At 39.4% G+C, this 12,696-nt stretch overlaps 1 protein-coding gene across 3 annotated transcripts in view; it reads left to right on the top strand.

The window, feature by feature from the left end:
• VAPB (VAMP associated protein B and C) overlaps positions 1–12,696 on the top strand; it is a 37,540-nt gene that overhangs the window by 16,505 nt on the left and 8,339 nt on the right. The window contains exons 3-7 of one of the 3 annotated variants that reach the window (XM_058850313.1): positions 6,817–6,920; positions 9,118–9,198; positions 10,260–10,313; positions 10,574–10,612; positions 11,283–12,676. In XM_058850313.1, coding sequence (XP_058706296.1) covers positions 6,817–6,920; positions 9,118–9,198; positions 10,260–10,313; positions 10,574–10,612; positions 11,283–11,342 — 338 coding nt within the window. In that variant the 3' untranslated portion in view covers positions 11,343–12,676. Of the gene's footprint in view, positions 1–6,816; positions 6,921–9,117; positions 9,199–10,259; positions 10,314–10,368; positions 10,546–10,573; positions 10,613–11,282; positions 12,677–12,696 lie in introns of those variants that run through there. The other 2 variants (XM_058850311.1, XM_058850310.1) reach the window with 2 other exon arrangements.

The following is a 12,696-nucleotide window of genomic DNA, read 5'->3' on the forward strand; positions in this document are numbered from 1 at the left end:
AGACTGGTGTGGGCTGATGCCAAACTGGCTTTGATTTAACCAACAATGAAAACATTTACTTTCAAACCATGCTTGTTTTGTGTGCCTTGAACAGTATCCTTTGGTGTTAAAAATGTCAAATGACTAAATCTTTGCTGTTGCATAGGAAAAGTTAATGATTTTCTCTAATGAGTCAGTAGCTCTTGACTTGCCTATGTTTGGTAATGGAAAAGCAAAGGAGTGGCTTACTTTGAAAGCATAAAGAGCTGAGTAGTCTCACAAACAGAATATCTGTATATTATTAACTTGCTGATAATATATTCTCTCAAAGAATTCTACCAAAGCATGTAGTTGAGGCATATTGGATGAATGAGGTCAGACTTTAGTTAAGAAAATTATTTCTCTAAACATGCGGATTTGCCTTGCCATTCTTCAAAAAAAATTAATATTGGCATGATAAGAAGTATTATTGATAGGTTATACATTTTGCTCCTACCAACCTCTTCTAGCCTGGGATAAAAAATTTGGGAAGCTAAAACTACTGCTTTTTACTTGAAAAAAATCAACATGTAAAAATCAAGAGTTTAGTTTCTTCCTTAATAAAATGTAAAATATTTAAACACCTCACCCTTGGAGAGAGCTTGCTTTAACAAAACAAAAATTTATCCCAAAGCCACTTTGCACTCTAAGATTAAACAACTCTGATCCTGTAAGTCTTCTTATACATGCCCATATTTGCACACTGATTGATCTGTTGTCTTTGGGATTTCTGTGGTGTCAAATTGAGTGTGCAAAGGGCTGCAGGATTGTGCCTGCCTTGCAGTTAATCCCAAGGGAATGTCACAGTGAGGAGGTAACCAGGGAAGTGTGGGAGCTCCAGGTGGGGCAGGCAAAGCACTTCTGCTTCAGGAGAGGGCCAGCACGAACCCAGTGAGCTCTGAAATGACTAATATGTAAATGAAAAAGCTCTCTGGAGAGAAATGGAGATTTTTAAAAGTCGGGACAATTCCCAAGTAAAGCTGTCTGTCATCTATACTAGCTGCAGGCAAGCATATCAAATGCATTGAAATCAATGAAATGATAATGAAAATTAACATGGTTTCTAGCTACAAATTATCTTCATGCTATAAAGATGTGGATGCTTTTCATCTTGCAGATGAACTTTGAAAATTAAAAGCCTGCTTCCTTTGCAAGCACTTACCAGGCTTTTTGAAATGTTGTCTTGATCTCAGTGTCAAGTGGTTTCTTAAAGTTCTGCTCACAAGTGCCCCTTAGCTCCACCTTGAGCAAATACAGCGCAGGCAAGTGTAGGAACCATCTCTTGTTATGCTACCAGCAGCTTGCTTTTCCAGCCTGACCCTTCCCAGTGGCACACCAGGTAGAGTGTGGATCTAGTCCAGGGCTGAAGTATCTCCTTATGAGACTGCTGTGCTAACCCTGAGCTGTGCTTTGCTCTTCCTTCCACAGCTTTCAGAATTTCACTTTTTCGATAACCTTCTTAGTAATGGTTTATGATTTGGTTAGTTTGGAAAATGGCTGTGGTATATTTAATCACCAGCTCACATGTGTGTTTTAATATTTCCATGCTGATATTAACAGTAGTAATAAATAACAATCTTAAATTGACAGTCCTTACACTAACATTATATCTTAAAATGCAAGTAGCACTCTTACATTGTTCCTTAGGTAATATATTAAGCTCCTTCAGACCATGCATGGGACCTAATTTTGGACTTGAGGATGGCAGCATCTTTGGTTTTGATCAGCAGATGGGATCCTTGGGGTGGGAGGGATCAAAGAGGGGCCTTCCATTAACTTGCAAAATAGAATTGTTTTCAGATTCACAGAAAGGGGGGAAGATGTGTTTAACCTCTGCTTTGGAGTAATATTGCTTGAGAACAAAAGACTGATTTTGGAGTTAATGAAGTGGAAAAATAAACAGAATTTGTTTCTTTGCCTCTAAATCAGTTACCTTTTCAGTCATTTAATTCAAGTCTTGCACAGGGCATAAAAATAGGACTTGAATAAATAGGACTCAAATTCTTCCAAACCTAGTGAAAATACTACTGATGAGAAATTATTAAAATATAGTAATACAGTAACTTCTGGACACTTAAGCTAATTGGGTTGTGTTTACTATATGCAATCTGTCCCCTTCACAATTGCTGACTGGCTTTACCACAGCCACTGATAGCACTGCATTGGTGCTGCACCTTGTCTCCAAAAAATCAGTGCCTATGCATTTTTTAGTCTCAGAGAATATTATTGCCTGAAGCTGAATTTGGGACAGCCTCTTCCTTCTTGCTCTGTAGTAACCAGATGCCTTTGTTACACTCCTGTGAAACTGTGTCTGTACTATTTTGCCTTAAGTATATGAGAAGATATTTTGCTCTAAGTGGCAGCAGCTTCACTTTATATCACACTGATACGATGGCTCATTTAAAAATGTACAAAATGCTAGAAAAATAAAGCTCACTTTAATCTAGTGGAGTCTCAAATGCTGCCTTCTTATGCCATATCACAGCTTTTGCTAAATACCAGCATTTGAAGCCCTGTCAGCATGTGCTGCCTGCTGGGATGTCAGGTTTGGAGCCCGTGTTTTCACCTGTTATATAATGGCATGTAATTTTAACAGCTGAGTTTATGTAACTGTCGGGAAGCGTATGTGTGCACTGTCATCTGATTCCATTGCATTGGGGCTGCAATACTTGGGAAAGGACTATTTGCACACATTCCACTGCTGTTAAGCACGTCTGATTTCAGCCAAGATAGCTGATTTTGTGGCTTTGAAACTTCAATAAAAGCCATGAATGGATTACAAAGGAAAAGTGAAGGAATACCAGCAGATGCTGGTGAGATGTATAAGGAGGAGAGAGGAATTGCAGATGGTACCATCTGTGCACAGTGTCCCACTGAAGAGAGCAGTCTGAACATGCTTCCTGAAAGTGAGGAGGAGCTGACGTTATCCTTGGGCTGCTGTCGAATATCCGGGGAGAGATTTTTAGTGTTTTCTGAGCTTGCCTGACTTCAGAAAGGCAGGAATGGAGCTGCAGCCCTGTGCTCTGCAGTCACAGTGGGTCTGCCCCTTTCCCTCAGGCACTGATTGTGTCTCATCCTCTGCTGCATTCCCAAACTGCCTTGGCGGTGTCACTCCTGTGCCCTGTTCCCACAGATGTCCCGGGACTCAGCAGAAGCTGCCAAGTTTTGGGTTGTTCTTGCCTACCTGCTTTAAAATTCTATCTTGATCTTCACAAACTAAACACTTAATAGTATAATTGAAATATGTTTATTTATGTAAACGTGAAACAAAGGTGGGATTCTGTTAGTTTCCATAGATGTGAGTGTCCTTTGCTTACCTCTGCCAGAGCTGATGGAATTCCACAAGGATCTTGAGGCTTGCCCGTTTCTAGTTGGGGTATTTTATGTGATATAAGTGTGGTAGATTTGATCCATCCAGACCATGAAGAATTCCATGCAATGCCATTTGGGAAAATGATTGATAAAAGTAGGAAAGAAAAAACAGATTGACTAATAATAGTCTGTTGAATGAGCTGGTAAAGAATGAACAGTGATAGCAGGGAGCTACTAGTGATGTTTCTTGAGAGCGATTCTTGGTCCTAATCTTACAATCAGTTCTGGTACAAAGAGTACACTAAAAACTGATGATGTTGTAAAGTTGGGAGATAGAAGATATGCAGAAGGATTAGGTGTCCTTGAAGGCTACAGTAAGAGAAATGGGGTGAGTTTGATTAGAAAAACTGCAAAATCACATATTTGGAGAGTAAAATACTCTTGCTGCATTACAGGCTTGTTAAATGAAGGGGCCTGATTGGGGTGAGCAAAATGCTGACATAATGTGGCTGTGAGTAAGGCATCATACATCTGGACAAGGGAAGAGGTGAGAGGGCATAAATGCTATGCTTCAAGGCACTAGTAAAGTTTCCTTCATGTGTAATTGGAGAAGCTCAAACTAAAACAGGTGCAGAGGATGAATGGGGAGCCTGGCCTAGAGAGAACCCACTAAGTCTGGCTTTAGTTTACCAGGAGCCCAAGAGCTGCTGTGATTGATGTCTTGGAGGGCACCAGAAGTAAATGACTCTTACCCTTCTCTGGTATTTCAGCATAAGGGCAGTGTTGGTCCAGGACCAAGTAAACAGGCCATTAATAAATTTAGATGGAAACTAGAGGAAGGTTGCTGACTGAGCTGGGAGATTTTTCTGTTCCTTGTGCTCTTGGAAAGGACAGATCCTAGATCTGCAGGTGTCAAAGGTGGTCTCTGCTTCAGATTTGCTCTATTCCTTGAGAAAGCTGTTTTATTCTGTGGAAAAGGAGGAGTGTATCGGGTGGTCAGTGCCTCTCCTTAGCTCTCTACTGAGTGTAAAATGCTGGGGATATTGCAGGAATGTGTGAGAAAACCGATGCCCAATGGTCTCTCAGTGACTCTGCAGTTTTGCTTGTGGTAAAACAGTGCTGGTGCTTGAGCTGTGGAGTGAGCAGCTTGGGAAGTGGTTGAGATATATCTCTGCCTGATGGATGCTGCTGACAGTAAGCTTGAAGATCATATTAATAATTTTGTTTCTTAAAACTCTGATTACTGATGAAAGCTGAAACTTTGGACCAGATGGGACAACTGATGTGGTAAAGTATTTTGTAGGAACATACTTCTCACATAATTTTTGCATAAGGTTTGTGATTTCCATTCAGAACAAAGGAGCCACATTCCCAGTAGCAATTTCTCCAGCAATTAGGGCAGTTTTATGAAACTAATCTTTCACAGAAAGCCCAATAGTATGTGGATAAATATTAAAATGGTTTGGTTTCCTCTTGAAAAAAGTACATATTTTTGAGCTTCCCATCTGGCTTACAAGACATTTGCTGAATAATTTGTGTCAATGTGGCTTTCATGTATTGATCTAAAAATACAAGTGCTAACAACGCCTGTGCTGTCAAGCCCTCTCTGGCTCTTGTGGTTGAGTGAATGGAGCAGCGATCATTTGGCATTCCAGGATGGATTCAGCACTGTCCCTTGGGAAATGAGGAGTTTCAAATGAGCTGATAGTTGCTCTCAGCAAAGCGAGCTGAAAAAGCCGCAATCTGTAGAAGTTTCATAAATGCTGAATAAGTTCTGACTATCCAGTTGGATCTTACACATTGGAATTATTTTAGTGTGTACTACAGAGGAGAGAAAACCATGCTGCTGCTTTTCAGTGATGTGTCAGTGTTGAAATAGTTGTGCTTTCACAGTGCAGTCACTCCTGTTTGGAAAATAGTTTTAAAGGTAGACCGTTAATTTGCAAACACTCATTTTGGAATAATATCCGAGTACTTCAAGGTGAGTTAAAAATGTATAATAATTTTTAAAGCACTTCATCTGAGAGAATTTATTGCCTGCCTTCTCTCTGGGCTTTAAAAGGCATGTGGTTGTTGATGGCCACAGATTGTGTGCACAGTAAAGATGGCACAACCATAACATACCCTGCTCATTAAGAGAGGCAAATTGGTTTGGCTTGCCTTCATTTGCAACAAATGGGATCTCTGGATATTGCTTTTATACGACAAACTCCTGCAATTAGTGCATGAATTTGGGCACATAATGTTAATAGACCAGTACTTGAAAATGGTCCTAATTCTTGAACTGCTTCTCTTCTTAGTGATTGAATTGAGGGGCTGAAGTAAGACAGGTCATAAAATGTGATTTTTTTAAACCTTACACCATTTTGCTCTGTTAGCAGTAATGACAGTATTTGCAAGCTTAGTTTTTCATTTGAGGGGGTGGTGGCTCTTTGCAGGGTCTAATAACACGTTTGTGTAAATTGCTTTGGTTATTTCCACATGTTCTGTCTCATGGTGAAGCCAGGCTCATGTTTGTTAATGTCTCTACAGCTGAATATCCAGGTGTCACTTGAAAATGTGATTCTTTAATCACCACTGTGATTAAAGAATATCCCATGTAAATGGAATATCCAACTGTCCCTCTTCGGGTTGCTTTAACCCAAAAGCAAAGACATGGAAATTCCCAGTATTGCTTAAAAAATTAAATTAAAGCACACACCCACCCTAAACCTGCTCCTCCTTCCTCTCTGCCCCCTAAACAGAGTCATTTTGCAAGTAAATTTTGGAGTGCTTTTGATTCTTTGAATGAATGGAAATGCATTCCTTACATACCTTTCATAGGCAAAGTTTGCATCACGTTTAACTATAAACTTCCAGCTATAAATTGGTAACAAACTGTCAGTAACTTATTTGTGGAAGCAAAATACTTGTGCTTGATAAAACTAATACCATGAGACTCTTGAACTTGGTAGAGGAAATTTCCATCTCAAGACTTGAACCTCAAGGTTTACAGTTTGACTTTGCCTCTGTAGCTTTTCTTGGGCACCATCAGCAATATTATGTGTACAGCTCATCAAAAAGCTTGTTACTTCTGCCCCAAGGATGGAACAAGACAAAAAGATGCTGTCTTGGAATTTTTTTCCCTCTGTCCCAGAAGATATGTAAATGATCCTATTTTCTATTACTATTCTATTACTATTTCTATTCAAATTACTGTTGTTATCTTGCCATAACTGTGTACAGAATATTGTAGACTGATCAGCATTTCCAGAATTCTCAGACCAAAGTCTAGACAGAGTGAGGAAATCTGTTTCTCTTGCCTCCTTCCAAAATTCTGGTTTAAAGTGAGGTTCCTGAGCTTAACTGCTGTTTTGATCATAAACAACAAACAACTTGAAACCATTTAAATGTTTGTTTTTCTGAAATCTGGTAACTGTGTCATCAGTGCAGGACTCTGCATCAGAGCAATGTTAATGCAATGTGTTCTGGGTTTTTTTCTTCCAGTGATGCTACAGCCTTTTGACTATGACCCTAATGAGAAAAGTAAACACAAGTTTATGGTTCAGTCTATGTTTGCTCCAGCTGATACTTCAGATATGGAAGCAGTAGTAAGTATTGAAATTAATTAAAATGGATTTCTTTCTAATTGTAGAATTTTGTAAGTCCTTTGACTGTTGTTTAAGGGCTGTTGTCAAACCATGCTGGAATGGTCCTTGAAATCCTTTTCCAGATTTCCATCTCTCCATGGCAAGGAGTTTTCTGTTATTTTGAGCCCCAGGAATCTTGCACTGAGAGTTGTTGTCTTTGGTTACTTCTTTAGGAAGCTGCTGTTAGTAATGGGATGCCAAGCCATGAAACACATATTGCAGTTTGTTGCTATATATCCTTCTCTAGAAAAGTCCAGCTTGAATCATATATTCAAAGGATATACAGAATATACTCTGAGTCGGTGGCATCTTTTATGCATCTACTCTCAGTCTTGTGTCTTGAGCAGATCCTTTTGCAAGATGCAAGAGGATTATTTACAAGTATTTTATTTTTCTTTATCCCTACCTATGGCTGCTGTGGCTTTGTAAATAAAAGGGCCTCAGATTCTGTCCTGTGGGTTACAAATGAGAGCAATAGAAATATGTAGGTGCTGGAGCAGAGCAGGACAAAAGACATAAAAGTAAGATGTCAGGCTACAGTAAGACAACCTGCAAAGGAGTAAACCATTATGTCAACTGCTGGCTTTCCTTTAACAGCAAGATTTGCCCCCAGAAGAAGGCACAAGGAAGTTCTCTGTAGCCCAGCTTTTGTTAGCTTGAGAGAACACTCAGTGGCTATTGAGGACACAATGTGAAAAGGAAAAAGACCATTACTCTAAGAGTGTGTGGCTTGTGTGTGCTATTTAAAAACAAAAAAGCCAACCCAAAAATACTCTACAGTGTCTTTATAATTTGTGTCTTCTTTTGAATAGCTTCTTAAAGCTGGGGCACTCTGCAGGTTAATAATTTCCCTTCTGAAACTGATTTATGGAACAATATTTGTTTAATAGGCTCAAAATAAGATTCCAGTGGGAGAAACAGCAATAGTAATAAAATGTCTGCATCACTAGAAAGATAAGTCAGTCTGCCTTTTCTTTCGAGCTCTTTCATTTGTATGAGTTACTTTATACCATGACAAATGTTATTCTGCTGGCAAAGAATGTTTTTTAGTACCTAGATGGGCCTTTCAGTTTTCCAGAGCTCTCCAGACCGATACAATTCCTTTTTCTGTAACACTTTGATCAGTTCTCAGTTTTGTTACCACTCTCCAGATCTCTTCCTATTCTGGATGAACAGGTGAGACCAGTTATGGGAGTACTGTAAAGCTTTCAACACTTCACAGGCAGCCAAGGAGCTTAAAATAGAGCTGAGTTCAGCCCCAGAAGAGCTGAACTACGATTCAGCTATTTAGGATGAGTTAAATACTACTCCAGGTTGCATGGGCTTAGCCATAATTTGTCACCTACTTGAGATAGGCTGAGGAATACCAAGCTACCAGGAGGATGGTCAAAGTGAAGAGGAGCATGTGAGAACTCCAGGATATAAGTGTAGACACTTCTTGCTGTTTATTGTCACTGAGAATAAATCTTTTCACTTCAGGGTTCCAGCTGATACTGAGCAAAGATTTATTACTGCTGATCCCTCTTAAAAAGGTTACAAGGAATCTTATTTATGGCAGACTCCCCAGCTGAAGGGGAGAGAAGGGGTGAGGGAAAGTTATCCCTCTGTATGTAGCACATCTGGTGCTGTTCAGATGTTGATGCTGAAAAATAAGGATGTGGAAAAGGAGGGAGAAGAGCAGTCCTGTAGTTCATTCCAGTTGGGGAGAAAAGCTCATGTGAAATTTGAAAAGTTTGAATATGAACTCCACTGTGCAGAGTTGAGAGCTCACTCTCTGATTTATTTGGGGGCTTGTTGTCTTTCCCTTCCTTTGAATTCACCCCTCCTTTTACTATTTCTTTTTCTTCTTTTTAAGCAGGCTCATAATTCCCCCTGTCTCTGCTAATTACTCTGACACAGCTCCCAGTTCTCTCATAAATTACCTGTGGAAGTTTCAGACTATTTAGAATTATTTGCTTCATGGTCTGTCTTTATGATACCACTCAGTTATGTTTTTGATCTCATTTTTCATCCTGTATATGGTTAATGGTGGTGTGATAAACACCTGTGGGTTCTTTGTGAGTGAAATGATGTGAATTGTTTACATAATGCACTGCATTTCCAATCTGCCTGATTGTACTAATATGTTTAATATGAAATTAATATTAACTTATTCCAGTGGAAAGAAGCAAAACCAGAAGAACTCATGGATTCGAAACTTAGGTGTGTGTTTGAGCTACCAGCAGAAAATGATAAGCCTGTGAGTATTTCCAGTTGCATATTGAGTGACTTAACTTAATACCACAGTAAATCCTGTAAAATGGCATGTTTGTACAGACAGCTATATAAGCACAAGACAGAACTCTCTGTTTCACTGCCTGGATAGCATCACCCTTTAAAAACACAATGTAAACTATTTAAAATCTAGATAATCCTTGGTGTAACTAGCAGCCAGTTTGAATTTGGTAAGTGCAACAGTAGCACAAAGCAATTTTTTAGTAAATCTGTTTTAATTTAGCAAAAGGTCACAGGATAAAGAATACTTAAGAAAAAATTTAAGATGCTGATCGCTGGTTGTGAAGCTCAGAGTTTATGCTGAAGCAGTTATAAATGTCAGCAGTGTAAACTTGCCTGTCCAGCACTTCCTTGGTACAGCTCTGATTTTGTCAAGTAAATTGATAGAAAGCTGATGAGGAAGACACATGCAGTTAGGAATTATATTGAAATTATCAGCTATAATATTGTTGGATTGTTTCTTGTTAAGATAATAGACACACTGATTTGTAATGGAAATATGTATTGTCCAGTATATAAAACTGATAAAGGATTGAATAAATTGAAGAATGCTTCCTAGTGTGCAGGTACTAAAGGCACAGTTGTTCTACCTTGCACTGAACAGTCTGTAATTAGGATTATGGAATTATTTGGGTGGGGAGGGGTTTGTTTCCATGAGAGACCCTTTCTAAAGGCCAGAACATGGAGAAGATCCAAAGGCCAGGAGAGGGAGCAGGGTTTGAAGGTCTGAACCTGGTTTCCCAACTTGGATTGCAAATTCCTCCATCCCCACAGAAACACAGAGGTGAGGAGAGGAGAGTGAAGGAGGAGGGAGCTACAGCACTGTCCTGGCTCCTGCAGTAGCTGCTTGTGCTGTGCCTGGGGAGGGAAGGGTGAGGAGATCATGGATTTTAGGGACATTTCTGTATATGCTGGGTCTGAAAAGTCGAGGTCATTCTGTCTTCACTTATTGCTGCTGATCTAGTGTTTTCTGGGATAGCAGTAAAGTTTCAGAAAGCAAAATGTTGTTTATTTCTTTTGATACAGGCACGTGTCAGGTGTGCACAGCCAATTTTACCTGATTCTCCTCCTTTATATCAGGTGTGTGGTGTGGTGTTAATAACTAACCAAAAATCACTCTATCCTTTTTTAACAGCATGACATAGAAATAAATAAAATTGTATCCACAACTGCAACAAAGACAGATTCCTCTGTAATGTCTAAATCAATAAGTTCTCCTTTGGATGACTCTGAAGTTAAGAAAGTAATGGAAGACTATAAGAGGCTTCAAGTAGAAGTTCAGAGGTTACGGGAGGAGAATAAACAGTTTAAGGTAAAGATTGCTGTTGTTTTCTTTTCAGATTTACCCCTTTCCTGAAAAAGAAGCTTCCATCTTAAAGGTTTGGTTACCTGACCTTAGCACAATATTTTAATATTGTCTATAAAGTAAAAGATAATTCAGGTTTCTTTGTAAACTCTGAGAAGGTGCTGAAATCAATGGTTCCTTTGAAAGGAGGCACAAGTCATGCAGTCACAGAAGGTGATTGGGTAGCAACCCAGAGCACTGAATTCCCCCTCTTTTTTTCTTTTCCCACCTAATTTCTCAGTCTGAATTAAGCATTCAGTGTTGGACTTGGCCCAGTCTCCCAAACCGATGGGAGCTTGAGGGCAGTGTTGTGCAAATACTGAGTGTTTCAGTAATTGCACCTGTAATGTGCTGCTGAAATGACCAAATTAAGACAGATGAATGGGAAATGGGCTTCCTGTCATATGCAGCACATGGCTGGGAAATCCAGTAATTGAGAAGCCTTTATCACTCAGCTGAAAAATTCTTTTTACAGTAGTGTGATTTGCTGTAAGTGTCTACTTCCATAGATATCAGCACCAAGGAAAGTGTGGATGCTGTGACTCTTGCAGCCCAGTGAAAGGAGCTCTGTTCTCTCAGCTCTGATGCTGCTTGGCTGGCTGATGCATGAAGGAATTCTTTAAAACATTTTTGTTTTGCACAGAAATAATATGTGTACATAACAGATATGACCCTAATTTCTCCTTGTGTTCTTGTTTTGCCAGCAACTCAGTACTCTTAAGTTCTGTATGATTTTATTTAATTTATTTGCAAATCAGTCTTGAATAAACACTCTTCAGGAGCTATCTAGAATTGAGCTGATGTCTTACAGTAACGTCCTCGATGGGTGAGCTCTTTGTTCCCTTTGTGGAGTGTTGAAAACATCTGTAAAACATCAGAAAGCGATGCTAAATCACTGCCTGCTACCAGGTGCTGTCAGTGTCAGGCTGGGGTCACTGTCAGAAGGAAATTAAAATACTTAAAATGACAATTTTTTGTTTCTATACAAAGTGTGTTGAATGTGAACAACATTTTGTTGTTTACAAAAGTCACTTGTCCCCATTCAGAATAGGAGCAGCAGTGAGGTATTGGGTAGCCTGTGGCTTTCAGTGAGTTAATAAATAAATTTTTAATAAAAAAATAAGTTCACCTTGAGATCATGTAGATGCCCCTTTAAATTCAAAAGTGCGAAACACTGACATACCCTGAGCCCTTTGAACTTCACTTATCTGACAATTTTTAAGGCTGCAGTAACTTTCATTACAATTTTGTTTCTTGAGTATTTTTTTAAGTATAGACTGGAGACTTTTGCTTTGGTGCCTTACACTTTTGCACTATAATACTGTATCACATTAAAAAGTCTAACACTGCTGCTTCAGCTGGACACAAATTGAGTCACAAGACTCATTTGCCCCTCTCCTGAGGTGCTCAGAGTGTGTGTGTGTGTGACTGGAGTGTGCTAACACACAGCTGTGCTACACAACACATCAGGGAGAGATGAGAGATGTGACAGGAGCATCATCCCCACTTGAAATGAGGATATCTGCTGGTGTTACATTGTTTTATCTGTTGTCTCATCTTTAAATCAGGTGAGCTGCCAAAGCCCTATCAAGAAAATATCCTAATTATTGCCATTAGGTCCATGTCAAAATGTCAGCATTAATATGATGGGGGAAACTGATTTCCCTTCAAGGGCTGGGAAGATCTGCTTGTGACATCTGACATGGGGAATGAGGAATATAATTGCCTTGGCTTGTGAAAAATGTGCAACTTCATCTTAGTTATACTGAGAAACATTTTCCCCAACAGCACCTTACTTGCTTACAGAGCAAGAAAAGTACCTTCATGGCACTTGCTCCATCATTTTTCAGAAGTTCTGGAGCCATCTCTGGGCTCTGGACAGTTCTTGCAGAGTTCCTCAGTGCTTCCCCACTCCCTTAGCAGGACAAAACTTCCAAGAGTGTGTGGCTTTCCTCTGCTGCCTCTCTACCCTTCTTTCTCAGGGTTATTCAGGAAACAAACCTCTAACTTAGCTGTAAATTCACTTTCACCTATTCTGTAACACCCACCTCAATAAATATGAGAAGGGTGAATATTTAAAGCTTTTTTTTTTGTAGAAACAATCAATATCTCTTCCTT

The sequence above is a fragment of the Poecile atricapillus genome, chromosome 15 (assembly GCF_030490865.1).
Source record: "Poecile atricapillus isolate bPoeAtr1 chromosome 15, bPoeAtr1.hap1, whole genome shotgun sequence".
NCBI lineage: Eukaryota > Metazoa > Chordata > Aves > Passeriformes > Paridae > Poecile > Poecile atricapillus.